We start from the raw sequence: 24342 nt of genomic DNA on the forward strand, positions 1-24342 counted from the left end.
TTTGGACTTTTTTAGGTTGGGTTTCACTGTAGCCCAGGTTGACCCAGAAATCTCTGTGTAGTCTCAGGATGGCCTTAAACTCACAGCAATCCTCCTACCTCTGCCTCCCAAGTGCTGGGATTAAAGGCATGTGTTACCACACCCAGCTAAATAAAATTATTTTTTACAAATAATGGGGTGCAGTGGCACACATTTTCTAAGTCTAGTACTTTTTTCAATTTACAATATAAATTTTTTTTAAGGTTCTAAACAAAAATAAAATACCAAGTCTTTTTGTAGTTGTTCAGTCTTGCTGTGTAGCTCAGACTGGCCTCAAATTTGCTGTTCTTCTGCCTCACTCTTGAATGCTGGGGTTTCAGATTCTGTGTGAATTCACTTGTTGAATGTTGGACATAGCGCTGTTATTGTTGTTTTGTTTTGTTTTTCGAGGTAGGGAATTCCAGGACAGCCTGGGCTAGAGCAAGACCATACATCAAAAGAAACAAAAACGCTTCTTAGTTTGCATAACTGAGCTTGATGCTGTTGCTTTAATATATGTAAACTCTGAGATTTTTAGAAAATAAATACAATAAAATTGTTTCTAGGGCTGGAGAGATGGTTTAGCGGTTAAGGCGCTTACCTGGAAAGCCAAAGGACCCAAGTTTGATACCCCAGAACCCACTTAAAGCCAGATGCATGAGGTGGCACATGTGTCTGTTTAAAATTTAAAAAAAAAAAAAAAACCGCTTCTAGGAGCCGATTGTGGTGGTGCATGTCTTTAATCCTACCACTTGATATAGAATGATCAGTGAGTTCGAGGCCACCCAGACGACATAGTGAATTTCAGGTCAGCCTGAGCTAGGAGACCCTACCTCCAACTACTCCCCCACACAGCAAAAAAGTCTCTAGGAAAATTATTTCTTTTATTTATTTGAGAGTGACAGAGAAAGAGGCAGAGAGAGAGAGAGAATGGGCGCGCCAGGGCCTCCGGCCACTGCAAACCGAACTCCAGACGCGTGCGCCCTCTTGTGCATCTGGCTAATGTGGGTTCTGGGGAATCGAGCCTCGAACCCGGGTCCTTAGTCTTCACAGGTAAGCGCTTAACCGCTAAGCCATCTCTCCAGCCCGGAAAATTATTTTTATTTAGTTTTTTGGTTTTTCTCAAGGTAGGGTCTTCACTGTAGCCTAGGCTGACCTGGCACTCATTCTGTAGTCCCAGGCTGCCCTCAAACTCACAGCGATCCTTCTACCTTTGCTTCCTGAGTGCTGGAATTAAAGGTGTGCACCACCAGGCCATACTTGTTTGCATATATTGTGTATGAAATAACGTGGGTTTTTTTGATGATTTTTATCTATTTTGTTCTTTTGTCTTTGTTTTGTTTTTTTGTTTCTCGAGGTAGGCTTTCACTCTACTCCAGGCTGACCTAGAATTCACTCTGTAGTCTCAGGGTGGCCTCTTAACTCATAGCAATCTTCCTACCTCTGCCTCCAGAGTGCTGGGATTACAGGCATGTGCCACCACACTCGGCTGTTTTTCTTTTTACGTGATCATACTTTACATATATGTACATGTGTGAAATGTACTTTGTGTCAATGACATTTGTGTCAGGACAGTGTTTCCAGGAAGGCATCTTAATTGTAGCGTATTCCTGAGGCTCTACCAGGTTCTCTGACTTGAGTCAGTATACATGACTTTGATGAGGGTTCCCGGCCACATGACGTTCTCCGAAATTAAAAACCTAGCATGCACCCCCTTTTCACTCATTTTAGTTGAACATGAAAAGTTTCTTTAAAAAAAAAAAATTGCATTTCGTTTTGTTCTATCACCAAACACTAGGTTTGACTTCCGTGGAGCTCTAAGCCAGAGATGGCTCTCAACCAAAAAAAAAAAAAGCACGGATTTAAGCCCCAAGAACACTGTTCACAGTAAAACGCAATCCACGGATTTATTTTAATCCCCAAGTAAAAACAACTATGCCCACGCTTGGAAACGTCCCAGCCTGTGGGGTGGACTAAGAACGGGGATGGGAGACGTTAAGGCGGCGGGTAGGCCACAAATTCAAACACGTCCGGTGGCCGCGGGTCGGGCTTCTCCTCCTGCGACTCAGAACAAAAGACGCGCAGGCGGGCCGAGGCGGGAGAGCGGGCTTCCCGCGCTCCGCACGGGGCCGGCCGCCCGGCCGAGCAGCACGCCCGCCCCTCCGAGGCGAGCCCCGCGGCGGCAGTGTGGGGGAAAAGAAGGCAGCGGGCCCTTTCCGAGGGGCCTCTGCCGGCCGGGGATGGACGGGGAAGGAAACGTGGAAGCCGCCGGTCCCGCGGGCCGAGGGCGGAGGGACAGGACGCAGGCCCGGCGGCGCGGCTCCCGCCCGAGCGCCTTTTAAACTGCGCTTCGACCACCTCCCGCTCGGCGCCGCGGCTAATGGAACCCGCGCGAGCCGGGCGGCCAATCAGCGCCGCGCTTCCTCCCGCCGCCCACCAATGGCGGCGCGCGTCCTTGGGGCGTGAGCGACCCAGGCTGCTGGGGCCCCCCCCCCACCAGCCCGTGTGTAAGTGTGTGTATGTGTGTGCGCGCGCACGCGTGTGTGTGTGTGCGTGTGTGTCGGGGCTGGTCGCGGGCGCCCCGCTCGGCCGCACTTGCTCGGGTCGTCCCGCTCCCGGGGCTTTGTGTGCGCGTGCGGACGAGTCCCCCGCGCGGGGCCCGCGGCAGGCAGGCAGGCAGGCGCGCGGCGGGCTTCGCGTCTCCTCCTCCTCCTCTCTTCCCCCGGAGCTAACGTCGGCGGCGAGAGCCGGGGCGCTCGGCCGAGAAGATGCCGGAGTTCCTGGAAGACCCCTCGGTGCTGACGAAAGACAAGTTGAAGAGTGAGTTGGTGGCCAACAATGTGACGCTGCCGGCCGGCGAGCAGCGCAAGGACGTGTACGTGCAGCTCTACCTGCAGCACCTGACGGCGCGCAACCGGCCGCCGCTCGCCGCCGGCGCCGCCACCAACAACAACAGCAAGGGGCCGCCCGACTTCTCGAGCGACGAGGAGCGCGAGCCCACGCCGGTGCTCGGCTCCGGGGCCGCCGCGGGCCGCGGACGCGCCTCGGCCGGCAGGGTAAGCTCGCTCCGAGGGCCCGCACGCACGCAAGCACGCACACACGCACGCACGCACGCCCGCCCGGGGGACACCCCGCCGCCGCCGCCACCGTCGACCGCGGGACGGTCCCCGCGGAGGGCGGCCGCGCGCGGCTGAAGTTACGGCGTCGCGCTCACGGGCCGCCGGGGGCGCGGGCGGGCGGACGGGCGGCCATCCCGGGGGTCCCGAGTCGGGGGACTCGCGGGCCCGGACGGTGGCCGGGAGGGCCGAGCAGGCCTCCCCGAGGGTCTCCTGCCCACCCCCTCCCCCAAAAAACGCCATCGGTTAAGTTGGAGAGCTTTCCCGCTTTACTCCCCGAAACCACTTGGGTCCTAGAGCGCTCCCTGGAGGGCGATTTGTGACGTACCGAATTTCCAGCCAAAATTTGAAATGAAGCGGTTCCCGCCTTTTCATATACGCATACATATTTTTTCTCTCCCCCTCCCCCGTAGGGAGGGCTTTCTGAACCGTTAACCTCCTCCTGTGTTCTACTCCTTTTCCACCAACGAGCTACCCCCTCCTTTTTTTTTTTTTTTATTTAGCTCTATTGTATATGGAAACGGATGATTTAAATACACATTCGAAAATGTTAGTTAAGGATTTGGGTTGGTGGATTTTTTTGTTGTTGTTGTTGTTCCTGTTTTGGGGGTCTCATCCCCCCCGTTTTAAATTTTGCTCGAGGAAGGAAAGATTTGGAAACAAGAAAAGTGTTTCACGATTCTGATGAATCAGTATTACAATTTGAAATGCCTGATATGCCTTTCAGTCTGAGATTGGCCCCTGCAAATGCTTATTGGGTTGCTTTTTCTGTGGGTAAATTTAAAATGTGATTTTGTTCTTTTGCTTTTAATTACCAGATTTCAAAATAGAATATACTTAAAACTATTAACTGGTGTAACGTAAGATTTTTGCATGTGAGAGACAGTGTAGTCATTGGGGTTGTTACTACATGCTACTAGAATTGAAAATTGCTTCTTTTCTGTTTTGGAGCTGGGAGTTTAAGCCAGGGCCTCCCTTATGCTAAGTATGCACTACCACTAGGTCACAAGTCCAGCGTTGCATCTTTGTGGAAGTTTTACAACTCTTCAGTTACTTATCTTTACATTTTCTTGGCGGGAGAGAGGGGAGAACTACACCGGGTTTGGTACATGTCTTCAATTCCAGCACTCAGGAGGCTGACGCGTTAGGATCTATGTGAGTTTAAGGCATTTAGGTCTAAGACTGGGCTAGAGTGAAAACTTGTCTTGGGTTAACCAAAAAAAATAAAAAACTAATGTGCTTCCCTGGTTGCCCTAATGGAGATGAAAAAAAAAGGTGTAATAGACACTTGTGCATTCATTGAGAAACTTAGCCTGGGATTTAGGGAGATTGAACATGTCTTAAGTTTGGTACATGGGAGAATCTAATATTTGTCCAATAAGTAAAAGATAGTGGTGCACATCTGTAACTGAGGTGGAGGCAGGAGGATCAGGAGTTCAAAACCATCTTTTTTTTTTTTTTTTTTTAAGTTTTTCGAGGTAGGGTCTTGCTCTAGCCCAGGCTGACCTGGAATTCACTATGGAGTCTCAGGCTGGCCTCAACTCATGGCAGTCCTACCTCTGCCTGCTGAGTGCTGGGGTTAAAAGCTGCACCACCACACCTGGCTCAAAACCATCTTTAAGGTACATGAGACCCTATCTTAAAAATCATAAATAAGCCAGGCGTGGTGGTGTATGCCTTTAATGCCAGCACTCTACAGTCTGGAGGCAGAGGTACAAGGATCACTATGAGTTTGAGGCCAGCCTGGGACTGCAGGTTAGTCTGGGCTAGATGAAGTCTCTACCTCGTAAAGGAAAAACAAAAACAAATAAATAACTAGTCACACTATAGTTTGTAATTTCTCCCTTTTGTGATTCTTTTTAATAACATGCCATTTTTAATTATACAAAGCAGTGGATTTCATTGGGACTTTTTTTTTTTTCTGAGGTAGAGTCTCACTCTAGCAAACTGTCTTGATTCATGTACCACTTTGCATCTGGCAGGATGCTGGGTACCAAATCCCAGGCTGGCAAGCCTTGCAAGCAGCGTCTTTAATCACTGAGCCATCTTCCCCAGCTCTCATTAGGACCTTTTGTGGTTGTTTTTTAGTATTTTATTTATTTATTTATTTATTTATTAGAGAAAGAGGCATATAGAGAGAATGGGTGCATCTGAGCCTCCAGCTACTACAAATGAACTCCAGACACCTGCAGCACCTTATGCATCTGGCTTGTATGAGTACTGGGTACTTAGGCTTTGCAGGCAAGTGCCTTGACCACTAAGCCATCTCTCTAGCACCCTTGTTTTACTTTTTAAGGAAGGGTCTCCCTTTAGCACAGGCTGACCTTGAACTCAGTGATCCTCGTACCTCTGCCTCCCTAGTGCTGGAATTAAAGGTGTGCGCTGCCATGCTTGGCTTTAAATTCTTTATTTGAGAGAGAGACTGGGTGCCCCAGGGCCTCCCACTCACCACTTGGTACATTTGGCTTCACATAGGTACTGAGGAATTGAACTCAGGCCATCAGGCTTTGCAAGGAAGTCTCTTTAACCACTTAGCCATCTCCATCCCAAAATAAAGATGAAGTGCTGGGTGTTGTGGCATGTGTTTTTAATCCCAGCATTCAGGATGTTAAAGTAGGATTGCTGTGAGTTTGAGGCCAGCCTGAGACTGTGTAGTGAATTCCAGGTCAGCCTGGGCTAGATCAAGACCCTACCTTGAAAAACCAAAAATAAAAATGAAGTCCTTAAACAGCTGGAGACGTGCTTCATGGAGGTAGAAGGTTCAAGAGTTCTAGGCCCAGGCTGGGCACACAGCTTTAATCTCAGGCCATGGTAGAAGGATCACTGAGTTTAAGCCCATCCCTCATGAGACTACATAATGAGAATTGCAGGTCAGCCTGGGCTAGAGCAAGACCCTACCTCAAAAGAGAGAGAGAGAGAGAGAGTTCTAGGCCCATCTGAGACCCTCTCTTGAAAATGGAAGACCTTGAACAGTGAAGATTGATTGTCCGTGTCATGGTCAGCTTTACGTCACTGGGATGAACCTCCAGACCAGGCACGGTTTATGGGAGGAAAGGATTTATTGGAGCTACAGATCAGAGGAAGTTCCATACCGGTGGAAAAAGCTGGCCCCCTTTCACCAATCCATGGAGAGAGAAACCAGCACCACAAGCAAGCACACTGTGGGAACCCCAGGCAGAAATAACTTGAAAATCCAAGTTACAACTTCAATAAAACATTTGCATTTTAGGGGGACATAAAGTCAAAGTCCCTGTTACCACTGCCCAGCTTTTTAATAGAAAATTCAGGAATAATCTAATAACCATTTGATCAGATTCAGAATTGATTGCATGAGTTTTCATGAAATGCAAGGCCTCAGTAATTGACAGCTGTTACTTCGTGTGGCTTCTGACTGCCGGCCATCAGAAAGGGTCTTAGGTGAAAGTGATATGTATGTTCAGAAGTTACAGCACACTATGCAGACTTACCAGTTAGCCTTGGACCTCATTTTCCATAGTATATTGTATCTTACAGGATTTTTAGAATTTTTTAATGTTTTATTTTTATTTATGAGAGAGACGCATGTCTCCCACCTTGTGCATCTGGCTTACATGGGTCCTGGGGAATCGAACCATGGTCCTTTGACTTTGCAGGCAGTGCCTTAACTGCTAAGCCATTTCTCCAGCCCTAGAATTCTTTTTATTTATTTATTTATTTTTATCTTTTTGGATTTTTGAGGTAGGGTCTCACTCTGGTCCAGGCTGACCTGGAATTAACTCTGTCATCTCAGGGTGGCCTTGAACTCATGGCAATCCTCCTACCTCTGCCTCCCAAGTGCTGGGATTAAAGGCGTGTGCCACCATGCCTGGCAGCCCTAGAATTCTTTTTATGTGTTTGCAAGCTGAGGAGGGAGAATAAGAATGGGTGCTCCAGGGCCCTTGCTGCTGAAAATGCACTCTAGACATATGCACTACTTTGTACATCTGGCTTTACTTGGGTGTTCGGGAACAAATCCGGGCTGACAGGCTTTGCAAAGCAGGTGGCTTTAACTGCTGAACCATCTCCCCAACCCAAAGTTTCAGAATTCTTTTTTGTTTTTGTTTGCCTCATTCTAGCCCAGATTGATTTGGAACTCACTCTGTAGTCCTAGGCTCGCCTCGAACTCAGTGATCCTCCTACCTCTTGGATTAAAGGTGTGGACCACCATGTCCAGCTAAATTTGTAGAATTCTTTTTTAAAATTTTTGTTTATTTATTTATTTGAGAGTGACAGAGAAAGAGGGAGAGTGAGAGAGAGAATGGGCGCACTAGGACTTCCAGTCACTGCAAACGAACTCTAGATGTGTGCATCCCCTTGTGCATCTGGCTAACGTGGGTCCTGGGGAATCAAGCCTGGAACCGGGGTCCTTAGGCTTCACAGGCAAGCGCTTAACCGCTAAGCAATCTCTCCAGCCCTAAATTTGTAGAATTCTTTATGATTTTATTTATTTATTTGAGAAAGAGAAGGAAGTAGAGAGAATGGGCATACCAGGCCTCTAGCTACTGCTAATGAACTCTGCACCCATGAGTATCTTGTGCATTGAGCTTTATATAGGTACTGGGAAATGGAAGCTGGGTCCTTTGGCTTTGCCAGCAAGCATATTAACTGCTAGGCCATCTCTCTACCCCCTAGAGTTCTTAAGTTAATACAAATCATACATCTAGAATGTGCATGGGTGCCCAGCAGAATCTGTTTTACAATAGTAGTATCTGGATGGAGTAGATCATGCCTCTCATACCAGTACTCAGGAGGCTGAAGCAGGGGGATTATTAAAGAGTTTAAGGCCAACTTGTGAGACCGTGTCTCAAAAAGAGAAGAAGGGCTGGAGAGATGGCTTAGCGGTTGAGGCACTTGCCTGCAAAGCCAAATGAAGTTGGGTTAAATTGATAAATATTATGAGTAACTTCTTTTTTGTTGTTGTTACTGTTTTTTTTGAGGCAGGGTCTCACTCTAGCCCAAGATGACCTGGAATTCACAGTATAGTTTCAGGGTGGCCTTGAACTTGTGGCAATTCTCCTAGCTCTCTGCTTCCCAAGTACTAGGATTGAAGGTGTATACCACCATACCCCGCTGGGCTTCTTTTTTGTTTCATGTTGATATTTGTGATAAAAATATGATAGTGCTCTTGCTTTTTCTGGTATTAACTTACATGTGATATCCAAATTCCCTTAGTTTCAGGTTAAAAATGAAGTTGTGGGGGGGTGGGGGGAGCCTGGAGAGAGGGCTTAGCAGTTAAGGCACTAAAATCCGAGGTTCAATTCCCCAGTACCTTTGTAAACCAGATGCACAAGGTGGTACATGCATTTGGGTTTTGTTTGCAATGGCTGGAGACCCTGATGTACTCATTCTTTCTTTCTGTCTCCCTCCCTCCCTCCCTTCTTCCCTCTTTCTTTCTCAAATAAGTTAAAAAAAAAAAAAGTTAAAACAAAAAAAGGGTTGGGGGCTGGAAAGATGGCTTAGGAGTTAAGGTGCTTGCCTGCAAAGCCTAAGAACCTAGGTTTGATTTCCCAGGACCCACGTAAGCCAGATGCACAAGGTGGCACTTGTATCTAAACTTCGTTTGCAGTGGCTGGAGGCCCTGAAGCACCCATTCTATCTCTCTCTTCCTCTTCCTTTCTCTCTCCCTCCTCCTCTGACAAATAAATAAATAAAATAAAACATTTTTTAAGAATACAGGGCTGGGGCTGGAGAGATGGCCTAGTGGTTAAGTGCTTGCCTGTGAAGCCTAAGGACCCGGGTTCGAGGCTCGGTTCCCCAGGTCCCACATTAGCCAGATGCACAAGGGGGCGCACGCATCTGGAGTTTGTTTGCAGAGGCTGGAAGCCCTGACGCTCCCATTCTCTCTCTTTCTCTATCTGTCTTTCTCTCTGTGTCTGTCGCTCTCAAATAAATAAATAAATAAAAATGAACAAAAAATATTAAAAAAAAAATACAGGGCTGGAAAGATGGCTTAGTGGTTAAGGTACATGTCTATGAAGCCTAAGGGCCCAGGTACTATTCCCCAGGACCCACGTAAGCCAGTGGTATGCAGTGGCACATGCGTCTGGAGTTCCTTTACAGCAGCTGAAGGCCCTGGTATGGTCATTCTTTATCTGTGCCTCTCTCTCAGGCCCAGGGCTGGAAAGATGAGTCAACAGTTACAGCAATTGCCTACAAAGCTTATATCTGGGTTTGGTTCCTCAGTACCCACATAAAGCCAGATGCACAGAGTGGCGCATATGTCTAAAGTTCATTTGCAATGATTAGAGGCTCTGGTGCACCCATTCTTTGTTGCTCTTCTCTCCTCCTTGTGAATAAAAAAGTCTAAAAAAAACTAGGGTTTGAGCCGGACGTGGTGGCATACGCTTTTAATTCCAGCACTCGGGAGGTAGAGATAGGAGGATTGCCATGAGTTTCGAAGCCACCCTGAGACTACATAGTGAATTCCAGATCAGCCTGGGCTGGAGAGAGAGCTCAATGGTTAAGGCTCTTGCCAGCAAAGCCAAAGGACCCATGTTCAGTTACCTAGTACTCACATAAAGCCAGATGCTGCCGGATGTTGTGGGTTACACCTTTAATCCCAGCACCCGGAAGGCAGAGATAGAAGGATTGCCGAGGGTTCAAGGCCACCCTGAGACCATAGTGAATTCCAGGTCAGCCTGAGCTAGAGTGAGACCCTACCTCGAAAAATCAAAAAAGAAAAATAATTACAAGGGCTGGAGAGATGGTTTCATGATTAAGCCACTTGCCTGCGAAGCCTAAGGAGCCATGTTTCACTCTCCAGGTTCCATATAAGCCAGACACACATGGTGATGCAAGCACTCAAAATGGGGCACACATCTGGAGTTCAGTTGCAGTGGCTGGAGGCCCTGGTGCACCATTTCTCTCACTCATTTAAAAAAAAAAAAGTAGTTACAAAGGGCTGGAAAGGTGGCTCAACAGGTAAAGGCACATGCTTGAAAAGCCTGATGGCCTGGGTTCAAGTCCCCAATGCCCATGTTAAAGGCAGATGAACAAGGTGGCCCATGCATCTGCAGTTTGTTTGCAGTGGCAGGAGGCCCTGGTGCACCTATTCTTTCTCTCTTTCTGTCCCTCTCTGTGTCTGCAAATAAATAAGAATAGTTTTTTAGGGCTGGAGAGATGGTTTAGCAGTTAACATGCTTGCCTGCAAAGCCAAAGGACCCAGTTTCAGTTTCCCACTACCCACATAAAGCCAGATGTACAAGGTGGCACATGAGTTTGGAGTTAGTTTGCAGTGGCTGGAGGCTCTGGCATGCCCATTCTCTCTCTCTCTCTCTGTCAAATGAATAAATAAAATATTTTTTAAAATTACTTATTGATTGATTTATATGAGAGAGGGAGAGTGAACTGGCATGCCAGGGCCTCCAGCCACTGCAAACCAACTTCAGATGCATGTGCCCCCTTCTGCATCTAGCTAATGTGGGTACTGGGGAATCGAACCTGGGTTCTTTGTCTTTGCAGACAAATGCCCTTAACCCTAAGCCATCCCTCCAGCCCAATAAATAATTTTTTTGTTTTGTTTTGTTTTTGTTTTTCGAGGTAGGGTCTCACTCTGGCTCAGGCTGACCTGGAATTCACTATGTAGTCTCAGGGTGGCTCAAACTCAAGGCAATTCTCCTATCTCTGCCTCCCAAGTGCTGGGATTAAAGGCGTGCGCCACCACACCCGGCTCCAATAAATAATTTTTTTAAAAAGAGTATTTTTTTTTATAAAAGTAACAAGGGAGGCTAGAGAGTTGGTTCAGCAATTAAAGTAGTTTGCTTGCAAAGTTTGACAGCCTGGGTACCACCCACCAAAAGCCAGATGCACAAAGTGATGCATGCATTCAGAGCTTATTTATAGTGGCAGGAGGCACTGGGGTACTCATTATAAATAATAAATATATTAATTTTTTTTGAGGTAGGGTCTCACTCTAGCCCAGACTGACCTGGAATTCACTATGGAGTCTCAGGGTGGCCTTGAACTCATGGCAGTCCTCCTACCTCTGCCTCCTGAGTGCTGAGATTAAATAAAGATATGCAACCTGCTCGGTTTAAAAATATATATATATTTTAGGGCTAGAGGGATGGCTTAGTGGTTAAGGCGCATGCTTTTATTCCCAGCACTAGGGAGGCAGAGGTATTCACAATGAGTTTGAGGCTACTCTGAGGCTACATAGTGAATTCCAGGTCAGCCTGATTAGAGTGAAACCTTACAGCAAAAAAACAACAACAGAAAAAAACAACCTGTGGGTGCAGAGATGGTTTAGAGATTAAAGTACTTGCCTTCAAAGCCTGCAGCAACCGAAGGCCCTGGCATGTCCATATTTGCTTTTGTGTTCTTTTTTAATTTGGTGGGGGAGGGATTTCCAAGGTAAAGTCTCACTCTAGCCCAGGCTGGCCTCAAACTCACAGAAATATTCCCGTGCTGGGATTAAACATGCCTGTCTGCCCACCCACCCTTCCTCCTTCCCTATGAGGAGAGAGAGAGAGAGAGAGAGAGAGAGAGAGAGAGAGAGTGTGTGTGTCAGTGTAACAGGGCTCTTGACACTGCAAACAGACCCCAGACGCATGTAACCTCTTGTGTATCTGGTTTACGTGGGTCCTAGGGAATCAAACCTGGGTCTTTTGGCTTTGCAGGCAAATGCCTTAACTGCTAAGCCATCTCTCCAGCCCACTTCAGCATCTTTTTTTGTTGTTGTTGTTTTGTTTTGTTTTTTTGAGGTAGGGTTTCACTCTAGCCCAGGCTGACCTGGAATTCACTGTGTAGTCTCAGGGTGGCCTCGAACTCATGGCAATCCTCCTACCTCCACCTCCCGAGTGCTGGGATTAAAGGCGTGCGCCACCACACCTGGCTCCACTTCTACATTCTTGATGCTAATCACTAACTGCTTAGATGAACAATTAAATGACTTCTTGCTTATAGTTTTAGGATCAAACCCAAGCAAGGCCTTACACATACTAGGCAAATACTCTGCCACTAACCTACATTTCACAGCCCCTCAATAGACTATTTTTACAGCAATGCTGTTAACATTAAATTACTTGTATTATGTTTGCACAGTCTGATTACAGTTAAATGTAGAAATAACTTCAAATGAGTTTTAATCAAGTTGCTGTGCCCTAGTGTAACTATAAATCAATTTTTAGGTATATTTGCATGTTTATATAGAATCAGTGTCATGTGAATGAAGATTTTGTAATTTGTATAGAGATGATAACTGGACTTTATTTACAGAAAGCCACAAAGAAAACTGATAAGCCCAGACTAGAAGATAAAGATGATCTAGATGTAACAGAACTCTCAAATGAAGACCTTCTGGATCAGCTTGTGAAATATGGAGTGAATCCTGGTCCTATTGTGGGTAGGTTGATAAATATCAAATACCTTCTCTTTTGGGAGGGAGGGGAGCTAATTTTTGAGGTAGGTCTTGCTCTACCTCAGGCTGGCCTCTTAACTCAGTGATCCTCCTACCTCTGCCTCCAGTGCTAGGATTAAAGATACATGGCACACCCAGCTTCAAATACCCTTTCTGTGGTGGTGGGGAGGAGACTTAAATTATTTTCTCCTCTTGCCTAATAATTAGAATTTGTTTTGTTTGTTTTGTTTTTTCAAGGTCAGGTCTTGTTCTAGCCCAAAGTGACCTGGAATTCACTATGTAGTCTCAGGCTGGCCTTGAACTGAATGTGATCCTCCCACCTCTCCCTCCCAAGTACTGGGATTAAAGAGGTGTGCCACCATGTCCCACAGAATTTGGGTTTTAAGGGGCTAGTCTGTTATTAGTCATTTATGACTAACCAAAACTTTAGTTTCTTTGACTCTAAGTGAAGGAGATAATTTAAAATTAGATGATTATAGTAAATGGTCTATTAAAATAGCAACCTATTATTGATGCATTTTTATCTGGTGCTCAGATCATATAGTACAATTATATGGGTCTTATGGCCTCTTGCCACTACATACAAACTCCATCCATATACACGTGCCACTTTGTGTGTATGGTTTTATGTGGGTACTGGGGAATGGGACCTGCCTTACAAGCAAGAGCCTTCAACCGCGGAGCCACCTCACTAGCCCAAGAGCACTATGTATTTTTTAAAATTGTTTATTTATCTATTAGAGAGAGGAAGAGGCAGAAAAAGAATGGTCATGCTGAGGCCTGCAGCCACTGCAAATAAACTCCAGATGCATGACCTTGTGCATCTGACTTACATGGGTCCCTAGACTTCGCAAGCAAGCACCTCAACCACTAAGCCATATCTCTAGCCCCATTATGGTTTTGTTTGTTTTTTGTTTTTGTGTTTTTGTATGTGGATGTGTTCACATGGTCAATGTCTTCCTTAGTTGCTCTCCACTCAGTTTTTTAAAATTTTTTTTGTTCATTTTTATTTATTTATTTATTTGAGAGCAACAGACAGACACAGAGAGAGAATGGCATGCCAAGGCCTCCAGCCACTGCAAATGAACTCCAGACGCATGTGCCCCCTTGTGCTTCTGGCTAACATGGGTCCCGGGGTATCGAGCCTTGAACCGGGGTCCTTAGGCTTCCCAGGCAAGTGCTCATTCTTTGACACAGGCTCTTGCTGAACCAAGAGCTCACTGATAGGCTAGACTAGCTAACCAGTAAGCTCTAGGGGTCCTCCTGTCTCTAGGCTTCCTGTCTCTGGAATTATAGATGTACAATGCTGTGCCCAACATGTTACGTGGGTGCTGGGAATCTGAATTCCAGTCCTAATGCTTTAGTGGTAGGCACTTTTACACACTAAGCCCTGTCCTCAGCCCTATACTATGTATTATTTTGTAAGCACTTTAGGAAAGGAAAAGGTGCAAGTAAAGTAAGCTTATAATGTTGCTTGAAGTAGTTTCATGCTGGTACTAAGGGAAGTTTTCTTAATACAGGCACAACCAGGAAGCTCTATGAGAAAAAGCTGTTGAAGCTGAGGGAACAAGGAACAGACTCACGGTCTTCTACTCCTCTACCAACAATTTCTTCTTCAGCAGAAAATACAAGGCACAATGGAAGTAATGACTCTGACAGATACAGTGACAATGAAGAAGGTAAAATTTTAGAGTGATGTTAATCAAATAAGTCATTCTGATTTTTTTCCAGACTCTTAAGATATAATGACCATGAAGAAGGTAAATTTTAAAACAATATTGGCAAGATATATATTCTGTTACCTAAAATTGCCATTTAACTCTTTGGTTTCAAATCTCAGTTTTATAAAGATAAAGTTCCTTCTATTGTTCTGTTCTGTTCCCATTATCACATCCAAAAGAGATCACATTCATTTGATGTTTATCTTCTTAATTCATTCATCCAATGCATGCCATTGTTTAGTACTTTTAAAAATTCTATAGAAATGATATCCCAGGCCAGGCATGGTGGCGCATGCCTTTAATCCCAGCACTCTGGGAAGTAGAGGTAGGAGGATTGCCATGAGTTTGAGGCCACCCTGAGACTACATAGTGAATTCCAGGTCAGCCTGGGCTAGAGTGAGACCCCTACCTCAAAAAATTAAAAAAAAAAAAAAAAAAAATCCCAAGTCTTATTTGTGTCTTTTTATTCCATGTTATATTTTTTTAGATCTAATTCTGTCCTGTGTGTATGTTTGTTCCTTGTAATTAATGCAGCATGTTGGCATTTGAATATGATGATTTTTTTGTGTTTTCTATTGATAGGCATATAAATTGTTTGTACTTTTTGCTAGATAAACTTTAAAACAAGTATTTTGATAATATTTATATGTATTTGAGAACATTTGACTATGATTTTAACTTTTTGAGAGTAGGATATCTTTTTCTAATTATTATTAATGCAAGTTGATATTTATAAACTTATAATTTATGATTTGTTAAGTTTATGAATATTTAATTTGAACAAAATTGCTTATATCACTATATAAGCTGCCTTCCAAGGCACAGTCTACCAGATTGGTTGCTGAGACTATGAACTGTAGAGTCCTTTCCTTCAACAGCACTATTTTAGCAAGGAGGCAAAGAATAAATTAAGCTCAACACAAGTAATACTTAAACTTCCTGCCTCTTTTGCCTCTACAGGAAAGAAGAAAGAACACAAGAAAGTGAAGTCCACTAGGGATTTTGTTCCTTTTTCTGGACTTCCAGCTACTCCCTCTGGTGGATTTTTTCAGGGTATTTCTTTTCCTGAAATCTCCACCCGTCCTCCTCTGGGCAGGACTGAACTACAGGCAGCTAAGAAAGCTCATTCTTCTAAGGGAGACCCACCTAGGGAGCCTCTTGTTGGCACAACCTTGCCTGGCAAGGGACAGATGCGGAAGTTAGCCTCTTCCAAGTGTAGCCATGATAGATGCTTAGAGAAAAGTTCTTCGTCATCTCAGCATGAACTCACTGCTATGTTGGTCTCTGCTGCAGCTTCTCCTTCACTGATTAAAGAAACCACTACTACTTACTGTAAAGATGTAGTAGAAAATATTTACCGTGGAGGGAAAGGTAGAATTCAACCATCATCTGCTGAGGGGTCCAATATTTCAGGTGAATCAGTTCTCTCAACTGAAAGAGAAGTACTAGAAGAGTCAAAGAGATCACATGTAATTTCTCCACCACTTGCTCAGGCCATCAGAGATTATGTCAATTCTCTGTTAGTCCAGGGTGGGGTAGGAAGTTTGCCGGGGACTTCTAATTCTCTGCCCACACTGGATATAGAAAACATATGCAAGAGAATTGACCACTCCAGTTTTCAAGAATCTGAATCCCTATCTCCTTCCCAGAAAATCCCTAAACTCTGTGAGAAGTCAGTAAAGAAAAGGGATTCAGGTTCCTCTGTGGCATTCCAGGATATACCTGGATCTGAGCAAATGTCTTCTCTTGCTAAAGCTGTTGTCTCTCAGTCACTCAGTACCTTAGGGATAGAAATGTTTAAGCAGTCACCGCATGGTAAAACAGATGCTTCAGAATTATCTTTTCCCTTCCATGAATCTATTTTAAAAGTGGTTGAAGAGGAGTGGCAGCAGATTGACGGGCAGCTGCCTTCATTGGCATGCAAGTATCCAGTTTCTTCCAGAGAGGCAGCACGGATATTACCAGTTCCCAAAGTAGATGATGAAATCCTAGGGCTGATTTCGGAAGCCACTACTGCTGGTGCCTCTGCTGATTCTTGTGATCAGCACTTGGACTTAGCTCTCTGTAGATCTTATGAAGCTGCAGCATCAGCGTTGCAGATTGCAACCCACACTGCCTTTGTAGCTAAGGCTATGCAGGCCAACATTAGTCAGGCTGCACAAATTCTTAGCTCAGATCCTAGTCATGCACACCAGGCACTTGAGATTCTGAGCAAAACATATGATGCAGCTTCCTATCTTTGTGATGCTGCATTTGATGAAGTGAAGACGGCTGCCCATACCATGAGATCTTCAACTCTCGGTCGCCGTTACCTCTGGTTGAAGGGTTGCAAAATTAATCCCACTTCTAAGAATAAGCTGACTGTTGCTCCCTTTAAAGGTGGAACATTATTTGGAGGAGAAGTAGCTAAAGTCATTAAAAAGCGTGGAAATAAACACTAATAAAGCTAAGAATAAAGACATGCTTTTGAGATCTTTTTAGTCTTCAGAATGGACTGATTTCAAGGCATACACTTCCACTCATCAAGTTATAACATAAAAGGAGTTTCCTATATAGAGCCTAGGGTTTTGTTTTTTTAAGCTTTCCACAGAGAAAGCTTAGTGCAATTTACACTCAATAGATCACATATTTGTTGCATGGAGAGTATGCTGCTTTCTATTTTACTTGCACTTTTGCAACTCTTCAAAATTAAAAATTCCAGCAATTAAAATATAGGCCTAGAATAGAATCAAACATTATTCAGAATAACTGCCTTAATTATTTTTTATATTCATAGCTAAGTATCTTTACTTTCTAGACATGTCTACACTTTTGTTCTTCCTTTTGTTTGTTTAATTTGGTCTTCAACATCCTTCATAATACTCTAGATCAATATAATTCAAGTGCCAGTCCACAAACTGTTACTGACAAGATAAGCATGCCCAGGAGTTTCTAGCCTAGGGGAATGGGACTGCAGCTCAGTTAAAAAAGCATGTGCTCACAGTATATCATGACCTCGCTTTAGTTCCCAGCACCAAAAAAAGAGAGAGAGCTGGAGAGAGAGCTTAGTAGTTTAGGCATTTGCCTATGAAGCCAAAGGGCCTGGGTTCAGTTCCCCAGGACCCATATAAGCACAAGGGGCACATGTGTCTGGAGTTCATTTGCATTGGCTAGAGGCCCTAGTATGCCCATGGGGGGATTTTTTTTTTAAAAAAAAAAAAAGAAAGATATAAACATAGAGGTATATTTTAGACAAGATTTGTTTTTAAACTTTTATTGCTAGAAAAAGCAATGTATAGTTCATTATAGTGGAAGTGCCTTGTCCCTGCAGCCAAGTGGACCACACTCAGAACACTGTCCTGGTATAGTGCAATCTCACTCACCACCACTATTTTGTCATTTGAATAAGACATTAAAGATTGGGCTTATTTTTCCTTTTAAATTTATCTAAAGTGTGTTGTGTATTCCATGGGTGATTAAACTTAAGAGTCTGGATGCTGAAAGTAAATTTAAGTTACCTTTTTAAAGCCTTAAGAAATCTTATTACATCCCAGTGTCTGTATAAAGTAATGTATAATCCTGTTTATTTGTATGACTGTAAGGTAAGATAGCCTGACTATAGAGGCATCGTGGAAGACAGTAGTCTTAAGAATAACAAGATACGGTCCCTGAGTATATGTCTACCATTACCATGTTCTTAGACTACACATTCCATCTTTGCAACTTTCTGGGAATAATTTGTTATTTGTCTTTTCCATTGTACATGTATACATGTACCTACTAAGTGCTATGTGACTTTTAAAAATGTATTCCTGTAGAATGCATCTACAAAATCAATAAAGTTGTTAAATTTGAACAGTTTTGTGTGGTCTCCAGAAACATGTTGTATGTGTGCGTTATTCTTGGAGTTTCAACAAGTTGAATATTTGTGGATGAACATCCCTATTCCATTTCATCATTGAAACTCACTTGACATTCCAGTGATAGTATTGAAAAATATTTTCATTGTTGAATGGCTTTTCCACTGTTTGAAGACTGTTTTTAATTGGTTGTTGGAATCTGCTTTGTGAATAGGTTCTTTATAATTCAGATTTGGAATTAACAAAGAATAAAAGCATATTTTATAATTCTAAAGGTTGTATTAAACAGATACTGATAGATGCAGATCCATTCATAGAAGTGTTGGGAGATGGGCATAGAATTGATGGCTAAGGCTTTAAGATTCAAGACACATTTGAATTAGTTTTGTAAAAATCACGCTCTGTGGGGGGAAACTCGGGAGTACTTTTTTTGTTTGTTTTTCGAGGTAGGGTCTCACTCTAGCTCAAGCTGACCTGGAATTCACTATATAGTCTCAGGGTAGCCTCAAACTCATTATCATCATCCTACTTCTGCCTCCCAAGTGCTGGGATTAAAGGCATGCGCCACCACATCCCACTTGGAAGTACGTTCTTCACTGACAAGCAGTATTAGCTGGAAAGTTGGCAAGACACAACTATCTTCACAACTAGCTTGAGCACTTTATAGCATAGCTACATTGAGGTTATGGAAAATTAAGCTTTAAGAATTAACTATATTCTCAGTTCTTTGGTAGTAAATTTTTAGCAGTAAAAATTTTAGCATTAACAGCGACTTGGTAGTTTTACTTCACTTTGGTAAGTGGCCACAAAAATGAGGATGTTAATTTTTGTTTTGTTTTGAGGCAGGGTCTTAACTATGTGGTCCAGACTGGCCTTGAGCTCAAGATGTTCCTGACTTGGTCTCCCAGGTGCTGGCATTGCAGTTGTACATCACCAGCACAGCTGGCAGGAAGTTAATTTTTGTACCTATTTTTAAAATTCTATGTCTTTTAAGTTGTGATAAAATTAAGACTGGATAAGAATTGAAATACTGCTTTCTCTAAAAAGAAATATGTATCTTTGTGTGGTTGGGTCAGTGACTCACAGTGATGTGAAGTCATAGTAGTGGTCCTTTTCAAAGAAGTAGTACTGCTGTGAGGAAAGAGAAGTGACTTATGAGAGGTTGTGGGCATTTTTGTTTTGAGGTGGTTTTTTTGTTTGTTTTGTGAATGAGAGTCTCACCTCAGTTGTTTTTACACTTTTTTTTGTAACTACATTAAAAAAAGAGTTTTTATAATTATTTATTTTGGTGCTAAGGATTAAACTCGGGGCCTCTATTACCAGCTACCTCCCCTAGTCAAGGAGAGACTTAACCTTGATGTGTTACATGAACATTGCTAGTTAATATTTATTGTTGTTAGAGAAGTAATGCCATATAGGCTTTTCACTTGCAAAATTCTCTAGCTTTTCTCCTTCCATGAGCTAGATTTTAATAAGCCAATCTTGCTATATAGCAGTAATGTACTGTGTGGATAAGGCAGTAGCTGGCAGTAGCCACTTCTCTCGTTGAAGGTGGTTTTATAGAGCAGACTGACTTCACTTTCATGTAAAAAGTTATTAGTCTGGAGCTTAGGGGAAAAAAAGGAAAGAAAAGGAGTAGTCAGATTAAACAATGGAGAAATTGAAATGAGGTTGTCTCTTTTTTTATGAAAACAGTTCTGTTCTGTTGAGGTTATATTAATAATAAACATCTGTGTATTCTTGTACCTAAAACCAGGGTTCCAAAATAATGTCAGGAAGACACAGTTTATATGTTTGAGAGAATAATGGTTTGTCCAATGTTATTTCCAGACTCCAAAATTGAGCTCAAGCTTGAGAAGAGAGAACCACTCAAGGGCAGAGCAAAGACACCAGTAACACTCAAGCAAAGAAGAAGTGAGCACAATCAGGTACCTTGACTTTTATGATCATTTTACAGGCATAAGGCATCTGATCACACTCATCTGTCTTGTGTTTTGACCTTTGGTTAACAGTTGGTACCCAGATTCCAATCCAGTAAACTTAATTTCATTGTTAAATGGCACTGGACATCGATACTTTGTGGAATCTGTCAGTAGCATAGACTGCTTTCTATTTTACTTGCAAGTGTTTGAGAAACATGTCATTTATGTTTATTCTGTGTTAAGTGTGGTTCAAGTTTTCGTCATACTGCCTCATGCCCTTTTTATTTTGGTTTCAGGTTTTCCTGGGTAGGGTCTCACTTTAGCTCAGGGTGGCCTCAAACGCAAAGGTGATCCTCCTACCTCTGCCTCCTGAGTGCTGGGATTAAAGGTGTGTGCCACCATAATCGGCTTCCCTTTTTGTTTTTTTGGTAGGATCTCACTCTACCCCAGGCTGATCTTACTGTGTAGTCTCAGGGTGGCCTTGAACTCATGGCGATCCTCCTACCTCTGCCTCCCAGTGCTGGGTGAAAGACCACTACACCCAGCTTTACTCCCTGGATTGAACCCAGTGTTTCATGTGTTCTAGGCAAGTGCTCTACTGCTATACTTCCTTTTTAGAGAAGTAGTTCAAAAGGTAGAAATGCACTTTTTTTTCATTTATTAAGAAAAATTTTAACGTATTGATTTTTGAAGAAATACATTCACATACAATATATACACACACATATATGTTGATCATATTCACCCCATTACCTTCCTTGTCCCTTACCATTCTTTTCTTCTGACTAGTCCTCCTACTTTAATGTCTCTTTTATGACTGAGTTTAATCAGGGTGTGTGCATAAGCATAGGTGTAGGATTATTTAATGGACAATTTACCAGTGACTATTCCACTGAAGAAAATCTCACCCCTCTTCCACTCCTGTTCTATCTTCTGTCACTATTCTCTTTCTTTCTTCATGACAAAATGTCTGAGTTAAACAATTTAAAAGAGAAAATGAGCCAGGCGTGGTGGTGCACGCCTTTAATCCCAGCACTTGGGAGGTAGAGGTAGGAGGATTGCCATGAGTTTGAGGCCACCCTGAGACTCCATAGTGAATTCCAGGTCAGCCTGGGCTAGAGTGAGACCCTGCCTTGAAAAATCAAGAAACCAAAAAAAAAAAAAGAGAGAGAGAGAGAGAGAGAGAAAATAACTCCTTTGCCCCACAGTCTTACAGATTTCAGTCCAGGGACACTTGGCTCCACCACTGTGGGCCTGCAGTGAGGCAGGAAGCTGAGGTGCAGGCACAAAGAAGAGCAAAGCTGCTGGCCTCACAGCAGTCGGGGAGGAGGCCAGGAAGACATCAAGAGCATGTGCCAATGATCCTCTTGAGAAATGCACTTTTTAAAAATATTTTTATTAGAGAGCAAGAGAGAATGGGCACACCAGAGCCTTGAGCCACTGTAAATGAACTCCAGATGGATGCGCCACCATTTGCATCTAGGTTACATGGGTTCTGGGGAGTTAAACCTGGTCCTTATGTTTTGCAGGCAAGCGCCTTAACCAGTAAGCCATCTCTCAGCCCAACAATGTACTTTTTATTTATTTATTTGTTTGAGAGAGAAAATGGGCATGCCAGGACCTTCATTCAGCTGCTGCAAACACTCCAGATGCATGTGTCCCCTTGTCAAAGGAGAGTGTAAATACAGGAGTTGGCAAACAGAATTGTACAATACTGACTAGTTACCGATTTTACCAGTTTCATTTCATCTTCACCCATATCCTCTACCTTTTTACTTTTTTTAAAAATTTTTTTGTTTATTTTATTTATTTGAGAGTGACAGAGAGAGAGAGAGAGAGGGAGAGAGAGAGAGAAAGAATGGGCGTGCCAGGGCCTCCAGCCGCTGAAAATGAACTCCAGACGTGTGTGCCCCCTTGTGCCTCTGGCTAATGTGGGTCCTGGGGAATCAAGCCTCGAACCGGGGTCCTTAGGTTTCACAGGCAAGTGCTTAACCACTAAGCCATTTCTCCAGCCCCCTTTTTACTTTTTTGATGCATGGTCTCACTCTAGCCCAGGCTGGCTTCATATTCATGGCAGTCTTACTTCAACTTCCCAAGTGTTGGAATTCTAGGCATGAGCTTACCGTGCCAGGCTTTTTCCAATTTATTAAACTGCTTTTGATTTTGTTATTTTGCCTTTGCTAGAGTTCATTAAAACATCTCGATAGGGCTGGAGAGATGGCTTAGCGGTTAAGCGCTTGCCTGTGAAGCCTAAGGACCCCGGTTCGAGGCTCGGTTCTCCAGGTCCCACGTTAGCCAGATGCACAAGGGGCGCACGCGTCTGGAGTTCGTTTGCAGAGGCTGGAAGCCCTGGCGCGCCCATTCTCTCTCTCTCCCTCTATCTGTCTTTCTCTCTGTGTCTGTCACTCTCAGATAAATAAATAAATAAATGAACAAAAAAAATAAAAAAATAAAAAAAAATAAAAAGCATCTCGATATATTTCGGTTGTTCATATGTCAGTATCTTAGCATTTATCTGTATTAATGTTTAATATCATTTGAATGTGCTATTTAAGTTGCAATGTTTGTCCCACCCAATAAAAGTAAGTAATTATTTCAAATCTGGATTTAAATTCCCCCAGTCTTACAAATGTCTATTTTATGATTACACTGTATGAATCATAGTCCACATACCATGTTTAATTCTCCATCTACTTGGTGAGAAAACCATCACGACAGTACTTTCTGTCATTCAGTCTGCCCTTCTATACCCTGTACATCTTGTAAATGGGGCTAAATCTGTAGCATGCCAGTGCTGTAAGACTTTCAATGATGATAGAAATGTCTTATGTCTGCTATTAGAATAGCCTCTGGCTATTGAGCAGTGAGAATGTGGCTGGTGGCTACCCTTGATCAGCACAGATCTAAGGGGTTGGTTTGGATTTGGACCCAGTGATTTTGGTGATAAATGACCCCATAGCCTTCAGGCAGCACCTGAATGTCTTCAGTGATGCTTAATTAGCAAAAGTTCAAATGTGGAAAGATCCATCCTTCTGCTTAAAAATTTCCTGCTGCCTTTTTTTAAATGAATTTATTTATTTGAGAGAGAATGGGCGTGCTAGGTTCTCTAGCCACTGCAAACAAATCCCAGATGCATCCCATGCACCACCTTGTGCATCTGGCTTTACATGGATACTGGGGAATTGAACTTCCATAGTTAAGCGTTGCAGGCAAGTACCTGAAGTGCAAAGCCATCTCTCCAGCCCGATGCATTTTGTTTCATATTGTGGTTTTTACATATTAGATTTATGGCCAATTGCATCCTCCCATTGTCCCTCTGAAGATCAAGCCCAGGGCTCCATGGAACATGCTAGATAAACACTCTACCACTGAATTTACATGGAGATAAGATCTCTCTTACTTCTCTCTCCCTCCTGAAAGAAGAGTATGTCATGAATACATGATATTTATAAATGCAAGATGTGTAACTTCTGTGCATTATGTTTGAATCTCTTAGATTGAGAGATTATGTCCTTTTAGTTCTTTCAGTGATATATATATTTTTTTTTATTTTATTTTATTTATTTATTTATTTTGAGGTAGGGTCTCACTGTAGCCTAGGCTGACCTGGAATTCACTGTGTAGTCTCACTCTACCCCAGGCTGATCTTACTGTGTAGGGTGGCCTCAAACTCCTGGCGATCCTCCTACCTCTGTCTCCTGAGTGCTAGGATTAAAGGCGTGTGCCACCACACCTGGCTTGTCCTTCAATGATACTTATTTAAGTAGCACATTGTATATGTTTCACAACAGTACTCATAAAGCTGCTACATGCAGTTGGGTTTTGTGTCGTATTATGCTATACAGTTACAATATTATGTTTAAAGTCGTGAATGAATATTTGCTTCTTGTCTTGGGCAATAATGTTCTGCTAGAGTTTTTTGTTGTTGTTTTTTCAAGGTGGTTCTCACTGTAGCTCAGGCTGACCTGGAATTCACTCAGTAGTCTCAGGGTGGCCTTGAACTAACTCATGACAATCCTCCTACCTCTGCCTCCCAAGTGTTGGGATTAAAGGTGTTTTGTTTCTTTATAGGATTGATTTTTTTTTTTCTGTTATGTTTTCTTTTTTCTAAATTTATATTTATTTTGCAGGTGGTAGTGCCAGGCTCTCTTGCTGTTGCAAATTCCAGCTGCTTGCATCACTTTTTGCTTCTGACTTTATGTGGGTGGCTAGGGAATTGAACTCAGGCTGGCAAGCTTTGCAAGCAAGCACCTTTAATCACTGAGCCATCTCCCTAGCCCCTAATTTTTTGTTTTGTTCTGTTTTTGTTTTTGCAGATAGTCTATCACTAGCCCAGGCTGACCTGGAACT

General features: G+C 43.3%; 1 protein-coding gene across 5 annotated transcripts in view; it reads left to right on the forward strand.

The window, feature by feature from the left end:
• The first annotated feature begins 2557 nt into the window (after positions 1–2557).
• The window catches only part of Tmpo (thymopoietin), a 31094-nt gene continuing 9309 nt past the window's right edge, over positions 2558–24342 (forward strand). For 2 of the 5 annotated variants that reach the window (XM_045151789.1, XM_045151791.1), the window contains exons 1-4: positions 2575–3074; positions 12369–12495; positions 14031–14189; positions 19901–19998. In XM_045151789.1, the coding sequence (XP_045007724.1) occupies positions 2787–3074; positions 12369–12495; positions 14031–14189; positions 19901–19998 (672 nt within the window). In that variant the 5' untranslated portion in view covers positions 2575–2786. Of the gene's footprint in view, positions 3075–12368; positions 12496–14030; positions 14190–15191; positions 18067–19900; positions 19999–24342 lie in introns of those variants that run through there. The other 3 variants (XM_045151788.1, XM_045151790.1, XM_045151787.1) reach the window with 2 other exon arrangements.

This window comes from Jaculus jaculus, chromosome 6, assembly GCF_020740685.1.
Source record: "Jaculus jaculus isolate mJacJac1 chromosome 6, mJacJac1.mat.Y.cur, whole genome shotgun sequence".
Taxonomy (NCBI): Eukaryota; Metazoa; Chordata; class Mammalia; order Rodentia; family Dipodidae; genus Jaculus; species Jaculus jaculus.